This window comes from Molossus molossus, unplaced genomic scaffold (assembly GCF_014108415.1).
Source record: "Molossus molossus isolate mMolMol1 unplaced genomic scaffold, mMolMol1.p scaffold_m16_p_19, whole genome shotgun sequence".
Classification (NCBI taxonomy): domain Eukaryota; kingdom Metazoa; phylum Chordata; class Mammalia; order Chiroptera; family Molossidae; genus Molossus; species Molossus molossus.
The window spans coordinates 33,818,592-33,840,865 of record NW_023425354.1 but is presented as its reverse complement, the minus strand read 5'-3'; the positions used below and the strand labels follow the sequence as shown (position 1 = coordinate 33,840,865).

General features: G+C 39.8%; 1 protein-coding gene across 1 annotated transcript in view; it reads left to right on the top strand.

Annotated features, from left to right (window-relative positions):
- The window catches only part of LRRC37A (leucine rich repeat containing 37A), a 38,119-nt gene that overhangs the window by 15,200 nt on the left and 645 nt on the right, over positions 1-22,274 (top strand). Inside the window, 10 exon segments of the mRNA XM_036268474.1 lie at positions 3,745-3,816; positions 4,089-4,117; positions 4,120-4,168; positions 10,461-10,532; positions 11,410-11,484; positions 12,018-12,133; positions 14,156-14,287; positions 14,544-14,686; positions 15,097-15,201; positions 19,159-19,205. Of these exon segments, the coding sequence (XP_036124367.1) occupies positions 3,745-3,816; positions 4,089-4,117; positions 4,120-4,168; positions 10,461-10,532; positions 11,410-11,484; positions 12,018-12,133; positions 14,156-14,287; positions 14,544-14,686; positions 15,097-15,201; positions 19,159-19,205 (840 nt within the window).

Sequence of the window (22,274 nt, the reverse complement as noted above, 5' to 3'; positions counted from 1 at the left end):
AGTTGATGTTCTCTCTCATCAATGTTTCTACCTCTGTCTCCCTCTCCCTCTCTCTCTAAAATCAATAAAGAAAAAAAAATTTTTTTTAAAGAAAAGAAAGGGAGAGGCTAGAGGTGAAATACCAGTCAGAAGATAATTATTTGCATCCAGGTGAAAAGTGAGGGACTAAGCTGGAATCAGTGGAAACAAGAGAGTCAACTGTAGACAAGAGTGAGTATTTTCGAATAAAAATCCGGTACCATGTTGTTTTTTATTGTCTCACTACTTTACAACTGAAGCAATTAAATTCATGGATTATTAAAACAATGTAAAATAAAAATGAATTTCTATTACTGCCTCAATATCATTAGTTGTTATCCAGCTAGTCAGATTTTCTTATTCTTCCTGATTCAGTGTTAGTAGATTGTATGCTTCTAGAAATTTGTCCATTTTGCCCAAATTGTTCAATTTTTGGGCATATAGTTGTTCATAGTATTTTCTTACAATCTTTTGTATTTGTGTGATGTCAGTTGTTACTTCATTTCTGATTTTACTTATTTGGGTTTTCTCTCTTTGTTTCTTTTTTTTTTTTATCCTCACCCGAGGACATTTTCCCATTTTTTGTACAGATAGAGTGGGAGGGAGAGAGAGGAAGAGAGAGAGAAACATCGACATGAAAGGGACACATCGGGCAACCAGGGCCAGGGACAAACTGCAACTGAAGTACGTGCCCTTAGCGAGAATTGAACCCGGGTCTCTCCGGACCGCAGGGCCACGCTTTAACCGCTGAGCCAAACTGGCCAGGGCTCTCTTTGTTTCTTGATGAGACCAGCTAAAGATTCATCAATCTTGTTTATCCTTTCAAAGAACCAGCTTGGTTTCATTGATCTTTTGTATTGCTTTGTTAATCTCTATGTAATTTATTTCCACTTTAATTTTATTTTGTTAATCCTCACTTGCGGATATTTTTCCATTGATTTTTTTTTTTTTTTTTTTTTTTTTAGATAAAGTGGAGGGAGGGAGAAGAGAGAGAGAGGAGAGAGGGAGAAACAGAAACATTGATATAAGAGAGACACATCAATCAGTTGCCTCCTGCATGACCCCAACCAGGGCCGGGGATCAAACCTGCAACCCTGGTACATGCCCTTGACTGAGAATCAAACCCGTGACCCTTTAGTCCACAGGCTGATGCTTTAATTACTGAGCCAAATCATCCAGGGCTCCACTCTAATCTTTATTATTTTCTTCCACTTACTCTGGGTTTTTCTTGTTGTTCTTTTTCTAGTTCTTTTAGGTGTACGGTTGGATTATTTGGTATTTTTCTAGCTTCTTAAGGTATAGCAATCTTGAGAAAGAGGAACAAAATTGGAGGAATCACAATACTGGATATCAAACTGTACTACAAAGCCACTCTAATCAAAACACCCTGGTACTAGCACAAGAACTGGCACATAGATCAGTGAAATAGAACAGAGAACTCAGAAATCAACCTTCACCTTCATGGTCAATTACTATTTGGCAAAGGAGGCAAGAACATACAATGGAGTAAAAGCAGTCTCTTCAGCCCTGGCCAGTTTGGTTCAGCGGTTAGAGCATTGGCCTGCGGTCCTGAGAGACCCGGGTTCGGTTCCCGCTAAGGGCATGTACCTCGGTTGCAGTTTGTCCCCGGCCCTGGTTGGTCGTGTGGGTGGCAGCCACTCGATGTGTCCCTTTCACATCGATGTTTCTCTCTCTCTATCTCTTCCTCTCTCTCCCTCCCACTCTATCTGTACAAAAAAATGGAAAAATGTCCTCGGGTGAGGATAAAAATATAAATAAATAAAAATTAAAAATAAAAACAGTCTCTTCAATAAATGGAGTTGGGAAAATCGGACCAGTACATGAAGATAATGAAACGAGACCACCAACTTACACCATACACAAGAATAAATTCAAAATGGATAAAAAACATAAATGTAAGTTATAAAACCATAAAAATCCTAGAAGAAAACATAGGCAGTAAATCTCAGATATCTCTTGTAGCAATATTTTTGCTGTTATATCTCCTAGGACGGGGAAACAAAGGAAAAAATAAATGAATGAGACTACATCAAACTAAAAAGCTCTGCACAACAAAAGAAATTATCAACAAAATAAAAATGGAACCCACTGGCTGGGCTGGTGTGGCTCAGTGATTGAGTGTCAACCCATGCACCAAGAGTCTGCTGGTTCGATTCCTGGTCAGGGCACATGTCCAGGTTTATGGGCCTGATCCCCAGTGGGGGGCATGCAGGAGGTGGCCAATTGATGTTCTCTCTCATCAGTGTTTCTAGCTCTCCTTCTCCCTTCCTTTCTTTCTCAAAAGAAATAAAGAAAAAAAATTTTTATGGAAACCACTGTATGGGAGAATATATTTGCCAATGATACATCTGATAAGGGGTTAATTTCCAAAATATATAAATAACCTATACAACTCAATACCAGGAAGACAAACAATCCAATTAAAAATGGGCAGCCCTTGCCCTGGCTGGTTTGGCTCAGCAGTTAGAGCGTCGCCCTGCGGTCCAGAGAGACCCGGGTTCGGTTCCCGCTAAGGGCACGTACCTCGGTTGCAGTTTGTCCCCGGCCCTGGTCGGTCGTGCGGGTGGCAGCCACTCGATGTGTTCCTTTCACATCGATGTTTCTCTCTCTCCCTCCCACTCTACCTGAACAAAAAATGGAAAAATGTCCTCAGGTGAGGATAAAAAAATAAATAAATAAATAAAAATGGGCATCCCTTGCCCTGGCCGGTTTGGTTCAGCGGTTAGAGCGTCGGCCTGTGGTCCTGAGAGACCTGGGTTCGGTTCCTGCTAAGGGCGCATACCTCGGTTGCAGTTTGTCCCCGGCCCTGCTCGTGCGGGTGACAGCCACTTGATGTGTTCCTTTCACATCGATGTTTCTCTCTCTCTCTGTTCCTCTCTCTCCCTCCCACTCTACCTGAACAAAAAATGGAAAAATGTCCTCGGGTGAGGATAAAAAAAAAAAAAAATGGGCAGCCCTGGCTGGTGATCAGTGGTTAGAGCTCCTGCACTGAAGGGTCATGGGTTCAATCCCCGGTCAAAGGCAGTACCTGGGTTGCAGGTTGAACTTCAGCCCTGGTTGGGGCATGTGCGGGAGGCAACCAATCTGTGTGTCTCTTTTACATCAATGTTTCTCTCTCTCGGTCTCGTTCTCTCTCCCCATTTCTCCCTCCCACTCTCTCTAAAAAGTAAATTAATGGTAAAAAATATCCTCGAGTGAGCATTAACATAACAAAACAAAACAAAAAAAGTGGGCAAAGAACCTGGATAGACACTTCTTCAAAGATGACATCCAGGTGGCCAGTATATATATGAAAAAAATGCTCAGTGTCACTAAGCATCAGAGAGGTGCAAATTAAAACTACACTGAGGTATTACCTCACACCTGCCAGAATGGCTACTATCAATAAATCAACAAACATAATCTAAATTTGATGAGACCACAAAAGGTCATCTAATAGATTCTTCTGCTCTCAGGAAAATTACCTTAAAAATCTATCAAGACCTAGAATTGTATATTTTATTTATGAAGATCATGAAGGTGAGACTCTTAGAGAGGTGAGAGTAGGGTTAGGGGCCCTGGAAGGTTCAAATCACAATTCCTAAGGTTTAGAGTTCAGACTAAAGCTCTGTATTCAGTATTATCATTCTAACCTCTACCAGTTATTCTTACTAATTAGATATCTAATAGCTAATTGAGGAAATATTTTTCTTTTACTTTTTCTAGAGATTTATCCTGCAATGAAATACAATTTATTGAACGAAATACATTTGACTCACTACCTTCTTTGCAGTATATGTAAGTTATAAATATAATTTCATTATTTTTAGAATTTTTATAAAACTTAATTGTAAACCCGTTATTCACTGTTTTGTATCAAATGTACCACATGTATAAACATGAAAACATAAATCATAAGCAAGTATCTTCTACAGTGAGATTTATTTAGCGTATGGAGGGAGTTATTGAGGTTGTTTTATCATATATGAATTAGAATCACTGCCAAAGGACAAATGACCTGAAGGAATTTTTTTTTGTCTTCTTTTGCTTGTCTTTTTTTTTTTTTGTAGAAATCTTGGTTGCAATTTAATCACAAAAGTGGCTTTGGAACATTTCAGGCCTGGCATGGAATGCAGTATTTACACAAGTTGTAAATGAAATAGAAGATGAACACATGTAAAAACCTATGTGTGAAAACATCATACAGTGATTGGTTGGTCGAGTTAAAAACCCAGTTTGCTCTTGGCATGTCTTTGGTGGATTTCAGATTCAAAATGGACTCTTTAACACGCTGCTAACTTGTTGACTCAGTGTTTGTCAATAACATAGAGGCTCCATTCAGAAACTTACTGAATTATAATTACCTGAAACCCAGGGTGAGTCAGGATTTTATGGAGCCTGACCTCATCTGTTTTGGGAAATCCTAATAAAAACATGCAAAACTATGAATATGAAAATATGCAAATGAAGAGCTCTGAAGCATAAGCTTTATAAAATTCATGATAAATCCACCTCACACTTATTACAAACTTATTTAAGGCAAGGAAAAAAATTGTTCCAATCTATAAAAACCCCAGTAATATATCATATAGGTGATAAAATGACTTAACTTGAGGGGTGGCATCTTCCCTTGGCAAATTGCCTTTGGAAAGAGATACAATAAAATTTACATCTCACTATGGCAAATATTTCCTGAAGCAAATTAGCTTTTCTGTTACAAAGATTTGGCCCAAAACAAAGGATCCCAGCCCCCAATACACACATGCTTTTGTGACAATCTTTTGAAAGTAACTGTGAATTAGTTTTAGAAATACAGCTCTATTCAAATCACATGATAGGAGTATTCATTTATTTCTAACACCAGCTAGCTCTGATTCTTTATCTTTTTCTGTCATTTAAGATGAACCCAGAAATTCAAGATAAACAACTTGGTGCTTCCTCTATTAGGAATCTTTTCTAACCCACCACCCATTCCCCACTTTGTCTCCCTCCTGTCTGGTCACCCTCAGGTAGAGATGCTGTTACGACTCTCAAAAATTTTCTCATCAGCATCCGTCTTCCCCCTCCAGTATAAAAGTTTCTTGGGGATAAAGTCCCTGCCCAATTCTTTGTACCCCCAGCACTTAGTACAGTGCTGACACACCATGGGCATGGCATTCAGTAAATGTTTTAGTATGAATTCATTAATTTTTATTAACTGTAATTCCTTTTTTTTTTTCCTGTGTTGCTATCATAATTATAGTGAAACTCAGATTCTTATAAAGGATTCTGGCTTTCATACCTAGGTTAGTATCATATCTGAGAAATTGTTGGCCTAATAGAAGGTCATAGAGATTTACTCCTTGTTTTCTTCTAAGGGTTTTATAGCTTTAGTGCTTACATTTAAGTATTTGATTCATTTTTAGTTTTTATATATGGTGTGAAGTCTGGGTGGAGTCCACCTTCATTATTTTGCATGTGGTTATACAGTTGTCCCAGCACCATTTGAAAAAACTATTCTTTCCACATTGAATTGTTTTGGCACCCTTGTTGAAAATCAATAGACAATACATGTGATCGTTTATTTCTGGACTGTCATTTATGTTCCATTGATTCATATGTCTAGCCTTATGCCAGTACCATACTGTGACTGCTGTAGCTTTTCTTTTTTTGGTGGAGGGAGTATTGTTGTTGTTTTTAGTAAACAGTATTTTTGCTTTTTTTATTACTTAAGAAAGGTTGTTTACAGAGATGTGGGTGTATAACTTGACGACACTTTAAAATGTACAGGCTAGTTCATATCATTGCACTTATTCTTTAATAATATAAGACATTTTATTTTATAAAAATAAAAAATAATGTATAATATCATACAAGTGTGATACCAAAACACACAAAATTATGTGTGGTGTTAATTCATATAAAATTAAATAAGATATGTATGGTAGAATAGAAACGAAACCCAACCTACTTCAACCTTCACAGTCTATCCTTGCAACTACAATTTGCATGTTATAATACATATTTACCCTCATAGCTTATTGTGAATGATGGACCAGTTAAAAAAACAAAACAATGAAAGTTTTAATAGGACAATACCATTAGTGTTCACTGCAGGAAGTTAGGGAATTTATTAGACTAATTAGAAATACTAGTTATGCCTTGAACCCTGAAGACAAATACATAGCTATCTTAGAGTAAAAAAGTAGTTTAGCTTTTGCTTCCACTTATGTTCCAACTGTCAGCCAGGGAATACTTCTGGCAAGAAGGATAGACCGTGAAGGTTGAAGTAGGTTGGGTTTCATTTCTATTCTACTAGAAATGGCTGACTTTAACATAGTTTAGTGAACCCAAGGTCTACTGGTACACCCTTCAGATATGAAGGAGGGTCAGGGACTGTCGGAAGGAGACCATTCCATTGCTCTGCATTGCTCTAGAAATTCCCCTCTGTTCACAGTTGTAGGCACAGCTGCAAGAGTAGCTGAAATTATTTTTCAGTGTCGACTTCAAATAGTCTCATGTCAAGAAAACAGAAACCACAAAACTGACCCCAAAATTAGGTTTTGAAACCAGAACGTGTAAGTCCTCCCGTGTTGTTCCTCTTTATCAAAATTGTTTTGACGCTCTAGCTGGTTTGGCTCAGCGGTTAGAGCATCGGCTCAAGGACCCGGTTCGGTTCCCACTAAGGGCACGTACGGAGCTGGTTGGTGTCATGTGGGTGGTAACCACTCGATGTGTCTCTCTTACATCGATGTTCCTCTCTCTCTCTTCCTCCCTCTCTCCCTCCCTCTCTGTTTGAAGGTAAATGCAAAAAAGTCCTTGGGTGAGGGAAAAAATTTTTTTAAAAAGATTGTTTTGGCTATTCTGGGTCCCTTGAATGATTTTAGAAGTAGCTTGTCAATTTCTAGAAAGAAGTCAGTTGTGATTTTGATAATGATTGCATTGAAACCACAGATCATTTTGGGGAGTAGGGCCATTTTAACAGTATTTTCTTCTTCTTCTTTGCAATTTTTATTAATTTTTGTTACAGATGTTTCTCCTTTTCCCCCCAGACACCCTCCTCCCGATCCTGTCCCCCGTCCCCAGCATTGTTGTCTATGTCCATTGATTACGCATTAACAATATTATCTTCTGATCTGTGAACACGGCATATCTTTCTATTTATTTATATCTTTAATTTCTTTAAACAGTGTTTTGTAATATTTAGTATATGACTCACGCAATTCTTTGGTCAAGTTTTTTCCCCTAAATGTTTCATTCTTTATTTTTTATCCTCACCCGAGGATATTTTTCCATTTTTTGTACAGATAGAGTGGGAGGGAGAGAGAGGAAGGGAGAGAGAGTGAGAAATATCAACGTGAAGGAACACATCGAGTGGCTGCCACCCGCACGACCAACCAGGGCCAGGGACAAACTGCAACCGAAGTACGTGCCCTTAGCGGGAACCGAACCCGGGTCTCTCCGGACTGCAGGCCGACACTCTAACCGCTGAGCCAAACCAGCCAGGGCTGTTTCATTCCTTTTGATGCCATTATACATGGAATTATTTTCTTTTTTTTTATCCTCACCCGAGGATATTTTTCCATTTTTTGTACAGATAGAGTGGGAGGGAGAGAGAGGAAGGGAGAGAGAGTGAGAAACATCGACGTGAAGGAACACATCGAGTGGCTGCCACCCGCACGACCAACCAGGGCCAGGGACAAACTGCAACCGAAGTACGTGCCCTTAGCGGGAACCGAACCCGGGTCTCTCCGGACTGCAGGCCGACACTCTAACCGCTGAGCCAAACCAGCCAGGGCTGTTTCATTCCTTTTGATGCCATTATACATGGAATTATTTTCTTTTTTTTTATCCTCACCTGAGGACATTTTTCTATTTTTTGTTCAGGTAGAGTGGGAGGGAGGGAGAGGAAGAGAGAGAGAAAGATCAACGAGAAAGGGACACATCGAGTGGCTGCCACCCGCACAACCCAACCAGGGCCAGGGACAAACTGTAACCGAGGTACGTGACCTTAGCGGGAACCGAACCCGGGTCTCTCCGGACTGCAGGCCGACACTCTAACCGCTGAGCCAAACTGGCAAGGGCCATGGAATTATTTTCTTCATTTTATTTTTTGATTACTCATTGCTAGTGTATAGAAACACAACTAATTTTTGCATATTGGTCTTGTATCTTCCAACCTTGTTGAACTTATTTATTAGCGCTGTTGTTTTTTTCTAGATTCCCAGGAATATGTCTCATGGTCTTCCATTTTTCCAGGCATAAGTTGGAGAACTTCAGAGTCTCTATGGACATTTTATTTCTCAGCTTTTTTAAAAAGCTTTTTGGTTAAGCTTTTTTTTGTGTGCCAATTGTTATCCATTGCTTCAGCAACTACCATGTTAAAACATTTACCTATAATTGTTTTAAAAAATTCCCCCAGAGGAGAGAGGTTTTTGGCACTAGGCAGCTATCAATCAGTTAAAAGACAAGCCTTTCAAGTGAGGTCTTCCAGGGAACCACCAGACAGGTAAAATGACAATTCTTTGGGAATGAAATTTTGTTTTAATCTGCTCCTTGTTGTACTGGGAATGTGGGCCATTTTTCAAGGTTACCACTGGGATGGAGAGCAAAGGTCTAGGATGAGTTAAAGCAACACAGATCACTGTTCTTACAGAAATTAATCATTTTTCTTAAATAAATGTTCCCTGAACTCCTGCAAACCTCTTGGTTAAATTTCCAGAGTTTGAAAAAGTTTATTCTGCCCCTGGCCAGTTTGGCCCAGTGGTTGGAGCATCAGCCTGAGGACCGGAGTCCTGGGTTCGGTTCCCGCTAGAGGCACGTGCCAAAAAAGAAAAAGTTTATTCTGACAATTTTTGCCAATTGTTTTTTGTTGGCTTTTTAGGGATGAATTTTCAGGTGCCTTACTCCACCATTTTCACTGATTTACCTATGACACAGTTTTAAATCTCTAAAGTCTCAATAACTACAGACTAGTTATATATTTAATCAAGGGAGATGATTAGGGAACAGGAATAAAATGAAAAAATGTAATTCTCATAGGCTCTCCCAGATGAGTATATGAAATTTGAAAAGGTATTTCTATGTTTAGTGGTCTCAGATTTAAGGTTGAAGTAACAGCTATTTTAAACACCTTTTCTTCATAGAGATTAAATACAAGTTTTGAAGTCAGAACTTAGTTCACATTGCAGCTCTGATTCTTACTTGTTTGACTACCTAGGACAAGTTCATAACCTCTGTGTGCCTCAGTTTCCTCATTTGTAAAATGAGGTAATAAAATTTATCAATAAGATTATTGTGAGGATTAAATGTGAAGCGCTCATCACAGATGCCCAGCAGCCTAATTGATATTAACTGTGATAATTATCTTTATAATATGCTGTAAAAATACATTAATGATACTTGAGTGAACCTAAAAACAGATTTTCTTTTCTTTCTGTCTTTGTTTTTTGGGTTTTTTTGTTTGTTTGTTTTAAGAATTGAGGAGAAAACTTATTCCAGCATTTGGAATAAAAATTTGTGTCAAAAAAAAAAATTTGTTGCCCTGGCTGGTTTGGCTCAGTGGTTAGAACGTTGGCCGGTGGACCAGAGTCCCAGGTTTGGTTCCCGCTAAGGGCACATACCTCAGTTGCAGGAGCCGTGTGGGTAGCAACCACTCGATGTGTCTCTCTTATGTCGATGTTCTTCTCTCTCTCTTCCTCCCTCTCTCCCTCCCTCCCTATCTGAAGATAAATGCAAAAATGTCCTTGGGTGAGGATTTAAAAAAAAAAAAGGATAAAGAAAGTAAATTTGTTTATTTTATTGATATGTAAACAAAATGTTATTTTTTTATTAAACAAACATTTATTAAATACCTAGTAAATATCAGGCACTATTGTCAGACACAGGGTGAACAATGACAAAATGTGGTCCTTGCCCTTGAGGAGCTAACAGTCCAAGAAACTTACAAATACACAGATGATTACATACAATGTAACAAAACCTATGATACAAGAATAAACATGGGTATGTGATGGGAGTATGGGTTTCACCAGTTCCTCTTAGATATCCCTTCTTTGGCTCCAAAACCAAAGAATTAGTCCTATTTTTGTCTTTAACTGGGTGGTTTAAACTGTGAAATTATTTTAATTTCTTGAATTATGGAGAAATAGTATTTCCTATAGAGCAAGAGTTTCCTTTTAGCATAGTCACTTCTAGAGTTTTCAATCTGAAAAGCTCTTCAGTATATATTTTTCTTTGCTATCTACTTTTCTTTTTTTAACTTCCTTTTCTCCACTTTATTGTTTAGAGACCGGGGTAGTTCCTTAAAAAAAAGAGTGCTGTATAGATTCTAAGGGTGATTCTAGGTAAAGACAGAAAATGTTTTTTTTTTAACCATCAAGTTTTATACCAACAAAATGAATATAAACTTTCATGGCAGTTATTGCAAAGGAAGATCATTTTAATTCCATTGCATTTTTCAGAATTCTCAGTTGTAATCCTCTGACAACTGTTCAAGATCCATATCTTTTTAAGTTGCCAGCATTAAAATATTTGTAAGTATTGCAACCAGCACCTCTCATGAGATGATTTCTGCTCTTTCTTACTTTTGTCAATAATTAAGTATTTTGTGCTTTGACTAAAAAGTCATAATTTAAATTTTAACTGGGTTGCCCTGGCCAGTTTGGCTCAGCAGTTAGAGCGTCGGCCTGCCGTTCAGAGAGACCCGGGTTCGGTTCCTGCTAAGGGCGCGTACCTCGGTTGCAGTTTGTCCCTGGCCCTGGTTGGTCGTGCAGGTGGCAGCCACTCGATGTGTCCCTTTCACATCTCTCTTTCTCTCTCTCTCTCTCTCTCTCTCTCTCTCTCTCTCCCTTTCTCCCTCCCTCCCTCCCACTCTATCTGAACAAAAAAATGTCCTCAGGTGAAGATAAAAAAAAAATGTTTTAACTGGGTTATTGAATAAGAGTTATTAGCATAGAAAAATGATTAAGAAAGAATGCACATGGGCAAGACAGCCAGCAGAGGAGGGGAGCAGTGTTGAAGAACACATTCAGATATGGGACATGTAGATGCATGTAGAAATACTATTGATTACAGAAAGAAAAAAGAAACAAGTTGTACATTATGCATTTTTTAAAAAGAGTAATCAAGTGGTGGGTGCAATAGAGAATGATAAATAGGATAATAGTTTAAAAGAAAGAAAAAAAGAAAAAAGATAGTACTGTTCACCAAGGCCATTACTTTGATGGCACAAATACATTTAAATCTCTTCAAGAAGAGCTCTCTGAAATTATCATCTATGGCAAGTAAGCCCTTGAGCTGGCTTGACAGAGAAGCCAGAATTGAAGTAATTGCATGTCATTAAGTGTCTTTTTAAGCATAAAATGTGTGTCTTTGGATTTATATCATGCATATTTGGGCTTTCTCCTTCAGAGACATGGGAAAAACACAAGTGTCACTTATAACAGTTGAGAGAATCCTTGTGATGACCCTTCATTTGGAAAAACTGTAAGTTGATCTTTCTTATATTTATTTTCACTTAGTCATTTTTTTTTAAGTTTGTTTTATTAATTTCTTAAGTCAGGTTTATTGAGGCCAGGTAACCACACAATGTTTCTTATGCCCAGAGTGATTCACAATTAGGAATTGAGAAAGGACTTCACAAGATGGCAACTTATCTAGAGTCTTCTTAGAAGTCTTCCCTCTTCCTGTGTACTCTCAGCCCAAAGTGAGAATTTGGAGTTGGGAGAAGAAGATACTTCCGAATTAAACTACAGATCAGTGTCACCCAATTCTAACCCCTGTCACCTATATTCTAGACATTCCATACCCACTGCAGTTATCCTTCTGCTGGGCACGTCTGTCCTCCTCTCTATTTATTTACAATATTCAAGAATAGCAAATGGCCAACTGATCCCTACCACTCTGTTCAGGTGATGTTCCCCAGAAGCTCCTTTTCGCACGGCCCTGTGGTAGCCTTGGCCTACCAATTCAAGTAACTTCTTTGCCACTAACCTAATTCTCTGTATTTCCATTTGTAGGGTCTTACCTAGCCATTTGGCCTGCTGCCTCTGCCAATTTAAAAAGAATATTGAGGCTGTCGGCAAGACAGTCAAACTGCATTGTGACCCTGAGTGTCTGACAAAGACACCTTGTGGTGAGTCTGAATTGCCCAGTGATACATTTTTTAAATTTTAGCTCTGGCCGGTTTGGCTCAGTGGTTGGAGTGTTGGCCTGTGGATCAGAGAGTCCTGGGTTCAGTTACCGCTAGGAGCATGTACTAAAAAAAAAAGAAAAGAAAAGAAAAGAAAACTATTTTATTCATGTTTTAATTTTTTATTTTTAATCGATGATAATAAAATTTTAAACAAATAATGTAACTGCATTATTTTTATTCACTCAGAGTGCCACATCCTCATTTTCTAAGTACTACTCCTTGCTAAATGTCAGATTAAGGAACAAGAGAGGAAAGGAAGGGGGAAGAGAGTTAACATTAATGGCCACATAGTGTGTGTTGTGCTCTCTGCTTGGTGCTTTACTTCCAGATGAGAACTTGTTCATTAGTGTATCACAGTGTGCAAACTGTGTATGCATTAGGTTTCAATTGCCCTTTCTTTGCCTTGTAGGACAGGTATAGATATATTTTTATGTTGGTTTTGCAATTTTATATAAAGAGTACAAAAATGCTGTTTTATGAAAGTTTTATTTGAAACCTGAGAGTTTCTGGATCCATCACCAGAAGCTGCTACCAAGCCCGTCTAATGGATGCTCTTAGACTACCCAGCTCTGAACTTGCTCTGGAGCTCAGGTTTTCTACCCACCACACACTAGCTGCTGCTAAGTATTTTTCTACATCTTAGGTTTATCGGCACCTACTTGATAATTTCCAAAATGTGTTTTTATGCCCAGATAGCTTGAATACAGTCTCTGTCAGTGGTCTGGGGCGCATCATAATTAATAATGCTGTACTTCTAGAATATATAGACAATATTGCTTATTTTTCAAAACAACGTTTTGACCAGTTGTATTACTCACTTCTACCCCAAAGGTGGGCAGAACAGGCATTTTTTTTTAATTAATATATTTTTGTTACAGATGTTTCTCCTTTTTTTCCCTCCATTGACACCCTCTTTCCCATCCCCTCCACCCCATACCCAGCTTTGCTGTCCATTCCCATTGGTTATGCGTACATGCATAGAAGTTCTGTGGTTTCTCTCTTCCCTCCCGGGACTCCTGCTCCCGGTGTTGGGCTCTGCGTGAGCCCGTGCTCCTCCTTCCTCGGGACTCTTACCTCCTTCTCTGACCCTCACCAGCAGCAGCAATACTTTGAATTCTTCTGGAAAAGAAACCCAGCTGCACAATGGTACACTTGACCTTCACAAAGTCAGAAGCTTTGGATGGTTTGCCAAGTAAAGCTGAAAATATAAGAAATGACATGAAATGAAAGCAAAGTGGGCATCTGCCAAAAGTTACTTTTTCCCTTCTGTAGTTTACGACCCCGAGATTTATTGAACATTCCACATTGGCATCTAACCTGGCAAATCTCTTAACCTACATCCCAGATGCCTGCCTATATGTAAGCAACGAGCTAGGGTGGAAATAGTGGTTTTTTATATAGAACCTTCTGTTATGGGGGCTGGGATGTGCGGAAGCAGGGACCAAGGTAAAGAATTGGTGGTAAGTGGAGAAGAGCATGTCCTGATGAGAACCTGTTAGCAGTGGGTGTAAATCGTGGTCATCTGTGATAGCAGCAAGAACACGAGCACCCTGAAGAGGTGGAGACGGGAGGCCTCAGGCTCCCTCTGCATCCGAGGCAGGACAGGATGGGCACGAGTGTGAGGAGTCACAGGAGAGCTGCAGAGTCTAACTGAGTGGGGTCTTCCAGCCTTGGCTTTTCTTCAGTGCCAGCAATTGGCCCTCTGGGACCAATGGAATAATCCTAAATATAGTTACTATATTCACACTACGGAATGTTCTGAATAAATAACCACTTGTTATAAAAGATACCTTTTCTCCTTTTGTTGTATTGACAATCACAGATTTAAGTTAGGGTTTCTGTTTCTCTTCACTCACATATTTGTGATTCCCAGTTTATTTGACCGGGCTGTCTGGCTGTGGACTGACAAAAAGCTGTCCATGAGTCTTTCATTATCAAAAGTGGTCTGTTCTTTTTTGACAGATGAAGAGCTACTTATAGAAGGATTGTTCATGAAAATATTAGAAGGCCGGAAGAACACCAGCACTGAGCTGACTGTTGAGCCAGAGGGAGCATCCAGAGTAAAAAATGGTGACAATTTATCACCCTTCATGAGTGAGCAGCTAGACTTTAATGAGAAAAGTGATGTTACTAGGGCACTAGATTATATATTGCTTTGTTCTTGGGGGGGATTCTAGAAGAAATAGAATCAACGTTATTACCATTCATTAAACTTCTTTTTTCAAATGTGCAAGATGGAGATATGCCCCTAAGTCATTTAAAAAAACAACAGAGGGAATCGTTCCCTTAAAACTGAATTTTACAATTCAAGTTACAAAAATAAATTGAGGAAACTATTTTTCTGGAACAGGCTTCCTGATAAAGCATCTCAATGAGCAGCAAAAAGTAAAGGTTTCCAAGGCAGAGCAAGATACGAATCAATGGAAAAAAGAGAACTATATGAATGAGAGGCCAGAAGCCCAGAGTAAACAGATAGAGCAGGAGTCAAATGAGGTGAGGACAGCTCCCAAAACATAGGACCTGGACTTTTAGTCAGTTTAGGACATGCTATGAAAGCACCAGGCAGGAAGACCAGGGGCCCTGGTCTGTATCTTGTCTTGGCCTTGTGACTTTGGCTAAGACAGGCACCTCCTACGTTGCTCATTTAGAGAATGGTGCCACTGTTCCTAGGATGAATGAGAAGAGGACCTAACACAAGTTACACTGTACAAGAAATTGCTAATGTTAAGATTACATAAAACATTAGATTTGGTATGTTCTTTAAGAACCTATAAGCGATTCACCTGAAAGAGTGGGGGTTTAGAGTAGTAAAGAAGAGTTAGCTGTTCTTTAGAACAGGCTAGAGAATAGTTATTTCTATCTCTTTGTTTTTGTTTTTTAATGTTCTTTCTTGTTGTTTATAGCTCACAAAAGAAGTGCAAGGATATGGCTACAACCACCATCTCATCGTGGCAATACCTGTGACTTTAGGAGCAATAGTTTTTATTGTAATTTTCTGTTTCATGGCGGTAAGACAACAGTTAATTTCAGTTTCCAAAGTACATTCTGTCTTTAGAATAGATTCAGAACCCACAAACTGAAAATGAAAGCCACTTTCCCACCTACTCCTACTTGATATTCCTCCTTAGTCACAAGCACTGGGATAGACTTTGTTCTTATATTACAAATTATATTCCAGGGATTTTTAAAGGAAGCCCGACCCACTCCCAGAAATCTCTGTGGAACCGAAGTCAAGTTAAATCCCTAGAATATGTTGAGAAGTTAAGCTAAATAGGCCAGAGTTGACATGATAGCAAAATTTCTTCAACCCAAAACGATGTTGATTTGATGTACTCACCAATCACTCTCTTTCTACTACTGATTTCTTTCCCTCTTGGCTGAAATGAGGAGAGAGAAAGAATGTCCACCCTCATGGAGCTATGTCACCCTGGCAGAAAGACCATGGCTGAAAGATAAAAGTGTGATTTTGTGAATTCACTAGATTTACTTAGCAGCTTTCTTCTCCAGTGTGTAAGGCTTGGTGTAAATAGGTTCAGTTAAAACACTGCAACCGAAATCCTGCATCAGGCTTCTCTACAGCATGTCATATTGTAGTCACCTGTTCCTGGAGCTTGCCTGTGTCCCTTTTGTCCAATTACATAATGGTTTATTTTCCTAACAGGCAGATACTGACATTAAAAGAGTGATTTAATAAGCTGAGGATCTTGACTCTATCCTACTAACCCAACCTAAATTACCTTATTTACCTTTTCAGTGGTCATGGCAGCCCTCCATTCCAGCCAAAGCAGCCCCTCACTATAACCTAGCCACGCTGTGCCCATTCCCACTTTTGTTTGTGCTTCTGCCCATCTAAATTCCCCTGATTTTGCTCTGCCTGTGGAAACCCTATGAATCTCTCAAAAGCCAGCTCAGGTTCATCTTTCCTCATAAAGCCTTCCCTGAGTACATCAGCCCTGCTGGTCCTAGTCCTTCTGTGAGATTTGTCCCCATTTCTGTCGGGGCAATAGTGAAGCATTCCCCTTCCCTGAAAACTGAAGAATATAGTAACAATTTGTTAAAAGGTGGCTCCCTAAGAGAGAAATACCAAGGTCAACACATCTTGGAACAGAGTAGAGATGTGTAAGGACCAAATGACTTCCTGGCCTATCAGACTTGAGTAAAATCTGATAGGATATGTTAACTGCCGGATATGTCTATCTGCAGGAGGGCAGATCAGTAGTAAAAGCGGAGAAAAGGTGAAGAAGAGACCGACATGGGCAGAACCCACCCTAGCATTGCCTAAGAGTAGAGAGGGCACCTCAGGCAGCAGATGTGGAGAGTCTGGCCAACCAGCCAGGCTGTGCCTATCAGAAAGATGGATGGATCCAGCTAACTGAGTTCTTTCCATTCAACACTGGATTCAGCTGATTCCTTTTGTTCTAGTTCCGTTCCCACCAAGCAGCTTTCTGATGGTGCTTTGGTGTGCCACAGTGACCTATCTCTATAGAATGTATTTCCCTGGTCAGTTAGACACAGATGTGTCTGTGGAACAGGTGTAATTCTCATTGTCAGATCATAATCTGGCATTTTGATTTTTTATTAATCCTGCAGTATTGATAAGGTGAGACTTCCCTGGTAGGAAGAAATCAGCTCTCTTGGTGAGGACAGAGTCTGATTTATGAGTCTGGGAGGCTGGGGACTAACATGGGGTCAGCTTGCCAAGGCCTCTGGGAAGAAGTTAATCGGCAAGTGCCCAGACAGTACCCTGTGCATCTCCAGGTGGCATATAGCCTTTTGCTTTTTTTTGAATTTCTATAAATTCCTATACTACATTTAATTTCTGTGTAATTTAACTTTGCATTTGTATTCATTTATGTGGTTTCATTATTTCCTCTCCCCAGTCAGATGATAAGCTTTTTGAGGATGTGGACCATGCCATGTTTTGCTTTGTAGAGGACAGTGATGGTGTTCAAAGGAAGAAAGATGAGACATTTTGTCAGTTCCACAGTGAGGAGTAATGCAGCCTAACATTTATTTGAAGTAGCACACAGAATCCAGCAATAGACAGACCCTTGTGTTCCTAACACTTTGGAAATGTCACCTTTTAATATTCTAATCAGTGGAAGAAAATAAGTAAATGGTAATAGAATAGCTACTTAACTGATTGAGGGGGAAATAACAGCAGATCTCTATTTCTCACCTTAAACAACTATACTTATGTAAGTAAGTAAGTAAATAAATAAATAAATAAGAAACTGTAGAAGTACTAGAAGAAAATACAAGCATTATTTTTATAGTCTGGTGGTGGGGGAGAGCTTCCTGAGCCTGGTACTGCAGACAGAACCCTTTGATAGATTTGACCACCCTGTTTGTTGTGACACCCTTAGCAAACTTAGCACTGGTTTATGCCAAGCACAGGATGAGGAGTTTTCCACATATTGTCTGATTCAATCCCTACAATCCTGTGAGAATGATAGTAGCACCATCTTCCATAGATGAAGAAGATCAACTTAAGGTCCCAGTGGCAAAACCAAAAGCAGAACCCCATTTTGCTTGACTGTTCTGTCTCCTTAAAAACAAAAACACTGGGAAATATTGGAAACACTGAAATTCAATGAAAGCCTCAGAAAGGGTTGAGATAAATCAACAGGAAGAAGACAAACATTCGAGGGGCGAAGAGGGCAAGGGCTGTGAAGAGAAGGTTGTGTGTAGACAGTCTGCCGCCCCGGCTGCCAGTCCTCTTATGGCTTATGGGATGGGGTTTTGGTAACAAGGCTTTTGTCACCCCGTGAAAGTAGTCTCTGACATTTTCTTCTAGTCCTTTTTATAGCATTTCTTGTTATTTATAAGTTTTTTTAAATCTGTCTGTCATTGGTTTTATTTGTCTTTAGTATGATTGACTGTTTTTCTCCTACATGAAGATCCTATTGTTTTTAAATCTTTTATTGAATAGCTCATTCTTTCTTCACTGATCTAAAACACTGTCTTTGTATGGCTTCTATTCTGTCGATCCAGTTATCTTTTTCTGTACCAATAGCAGTATCACTATGTAATTCCAGTTCCTTTGTAACAGATTTAGACACCTGGTAGGGTAAGGCCTGCTTTTTTATCTTCTTTTTCATACATTTTATAACTATTCTTACACATTTTCTCTACCAAATGTCAGCTGGCCTGTTTCTGTTTAAAGACTATCTTGTTATTTGAATAGGGTTACATTGCGTTTTTAGGTTAATTTGAGCAGAATTGACATCTTTACAACATTCTGGGACCATAGTATTTCACATCCTGTATTCTTCCTAATGTCCTTCAGAAGAGTTGTAATGTTTTCAGCAATAGGTCGTACACATTTTTTGTTAAGTTTATTCCTAGGTACTTTATGTACTTTTATTGGTATTGTACATGGCTCTTTCTTTCATTTTTTTACTTAGTTATTTGTGATATATCGGAAAGCTCTTGAGCTTTCATGTTGAGCTCCTGATTTTGGACTTAGCCATCTTACTGAATTGTCATATTACTGCCAATAAAATTTTAGTCAATGCTCTTGGGCTTTTAAGGTTGTGCATCATCTCATGTACAAATATATTTTGTCTTTTTCTTTCCAGTATTTCATTTTTCTTATTAAATGGATTAGAACCGCCTCAACAATTATGAACAGTAAGAGTAATGACAGGCTTCCTACTCTTGTTCTTGACCTTAAAACAAAGCTGCTGTGTAGGTTTCCGGTAGATGCTTTTATTTTATTTTCCTATTTCTAAGAGTTTTTATTAGGAATTCTCGACTGAATGTTATCTAAAACAGCCAATAAAAGGCATTGCCAGCTGCATGCATGATCCTAAGTTAGAGACTATGGAAGAGTCAAAGGGGACTGTTCAACAGAATTCCTGTCCTCAAGGAAGTTATCATCTCACTTAAAAGGGGACAAATAAAGATTTAGAGATAGTGGTCATTATGATGAATAATCATGATGTTGTTTTCCTCCAAAACAGATTTATTATAGAACACCATCAGAAGAAGGTAAAGAAGGAAGCTCAAGGTAAATATGAGTCTGGCAATTTTTTAAGTAGAATTTTAGAACTAGAGGAGCTACCTTTTCATGTAAGCAGCCTGAGGAGACCTCTGAAAATGGTTTGCCATTCACTTGATCCAGAAAACCCCACAAAATCATGTAAATCAAGAGGTTCAAATCCTTGTGTTCTCTTTAAGAGCACTTGTGAAACTGCCCAAGCCATCAAGGGTATGCATATCCGAAAAGCCACCACATATCTGAAGGATGTCACTTTATAGAAGCAATGTGTGCCATTCTTTTGTTACAATGGTGGAGTTGGTAGATGTGCCCAGGCCAAAGAGTGGGGATGGGTATAGAGTCAGTGGCCCAAAAAGATTGCTGGATTTTTGCTGCACTTGTTTTAAAATGCAGAAAGTAATGCAGAGCTTAAGGGTGCAGCTGTAGATTCTCTGGTCATTGAGCACATCCAGGTGAACAATGTTACCAAGATGTGGCATGGAACTCACAGAGCTCATGGGCAGGTTAACTTATTCACTAGCTCTCCCTGCCACATGGAGAGGATTTGTACTGAAAAAGAGCAGATTGTTCCTAAACCAGAAGAGGAGGGTTGTACAGAAAAAAAAGATATCCCAGAAGAAATGGAAGAAACAAAAACATATGGCCCCAGAGCAAATTCATCATAAAATAAATGCTAATAAAAGTTAAAAAAAAAAAAAAAGAAAAGAACTAGAGGAGAACTTAGAACTCACCTATTTCAATCTCCTCATTTTACAGTGAGGAAACCACCAAATTTGGAAAGAATACTTATTTACTTTGACGCTTTGCCTAGATTTTGCAAACTTAGCTCCTAGGCAAAGCTGAGACAGAATGGGACTGGCACAGATGTGTCTGCTGTCACCCGTCTAAGGAAGCTGTGCAGAGGGAGAGGTCTTGGTTGCACCTGTCTCTGCTGGTGGTAGAGACTCTGGGGAAGGGGTAGGGAAAGCCATGTGGTCTTAGGGTGAGGGCACTAGTTTTCTTCATGGCTGATGAAAGGTAGAATATATGAGTCCTTCCTGTAAAGTAACAGGAAAACTTCTCTTCTCATCCTATTGGTTTTCAGGCCCCTTCTCTCTCTATTCCCTTTTTCCAAATCTCACAGAATTTTAACTGGGAGAGACCTTAGACAATAGTTTTCCTTTTCCTTTAGTAATAAGAAAATGGAGAAGGGAAAAGAGAAGATATCTTGCCCCACTGTCACACTGCTAATGAGTATCAGAAAGATGGTTCCACCTGGCCAGTGTGACTTGGTTGGTTGAGCATTGTCCCACGTACTAAGAGGTCACCAGTTCAATTCATAGGGCACATGCCTGGGGTTGCTGGCTTCATCCCCAGTAGGGGTCATGCAGGAGGCAGCAGATGGATGTGTCTATTTCTCTCTCCCTCTCCCTTCCTCGATCTCCAAAATCAATAAAATATATTTATTATTATTATTATTTTTAATCCTCACCCGAGGATATTTTTTCACTGATTTTCAGATAGAGTGGGATGAAGGGGGAGAGAGAGAGAGAGAAACATCGATTGGTTGCCTCCAGCACGAACCCAAGCAGGGCCGGGGATTGAACTGCAAGCAAGGTACGTGTCCTTGACTAGAATTGAACCTGACTCTGGACTGCGGGTTGATGCTCCAACTGCTGAGCCAAACCGGCCAGGGCAATAAAAATACATTAAAGAGCCCTGGCTGGTTTGGCTCAGCAGTTAGACCATCAGCCTGTGGTCCAGAGAGACTCTGGTTTAGTTCCCGCTAAGGGCACATACCTCCGTTGCAGTTTGTCCCCGGCCCTGGTTGGTTCATGCGGGTGGTGACCATTTGATGTGTCCCTTTCATGTCGATGTTTCTCTTTCTCTCTCTCCCTCTCTCCCTCTCTCCCTCCCTCCTCCCTTCTTCCCTCCCTCCCACTCTGTCTGAACAAACAAATGAAAAAATGTCCTTGGGTGAGGATAAAAAAAAAAAATACATTAAAGGAAAAGAAAGAAGGTGGTTCCTTTCCCATGGGGATTTCTCCATTGATGATACTGTGCTTGAGTTGTGAGCTACATTTTATGCCACACCTTGGTACACACATACCATATAGACATTGGTAGTTTCTAAAACAAAATTATTATGCATTCTGATTTTTATATTCTGTTTCTAGTCAAAAAAGAATGTTTTGGTGCTGGTTATGGCCTTAAACTGATTTCATAACTCACTCCTCATCAGTAACAGCCTGCAGTATGAAAGTCAGCAAGCTAGATAACTTTGCTAGTTGGACTTAGGCATTTAGTTGGTATGATTTAACTTACAGGATAAAGAAGCTAGGAAAATAAAAGCACCCCCACCCTGCCTCAGCAAATAATGCATGTGAGACTAAGTCTAAAGAGGACCCATGTGAAATGCTTCTGGAGAGAATAAACTGCTTCTGCCCACTGGAGTTCGTTTTTGTTTTGTGTCTCCCCAAAGAGAGAAGAAGGGAGAAGGGAGGAAAAGAGAGAGAAACATCAATGTGAGAGGGAAACGTGAATTGGCCAACTCCCTCATGCTCCCCACCGGGGATTGAACCCACAACCCGGATATGGGCTCTGAGCTGGAATTGAACCAGCAGTCCTTCGGTGCACAAGATGACGCCCAACCATCTGAACTACATTGGCCAGGGCAGGGGTTGTACATTCTTTTTCATTGCACGAGGGCACTTGTCCAAGAAAGGGAGTGGGGCTGAAAATCCTGCCTGTACTCCAGGCCGAGCCACATACAAAGGTCTCCCAGAGACATTGTGAGGCCATATTATTATTTTTTAAATGTTTTTATTGATTATTTAGAGAAAGGAAGGGAGAGTTAGAAACATGGATGTGAGAGAGAAACATCTATTGACTGCCTCCTGCATGCCCCCTACTGGGGATCTAGCCTACAACCCAGGCATGTGCCCTGACCCGGAATGGAACTGGGACCTCTCAGTCCATGGGACAGCACTCAGTCCACTGAGCCACACTGGCCAGACTTGTGGGCCTATTTTAAAGACACCGAGAACTTCTGGAAGCCCAGCATACTAGGAATCATTTTCAGGGTTCCAGGTCTTTGGT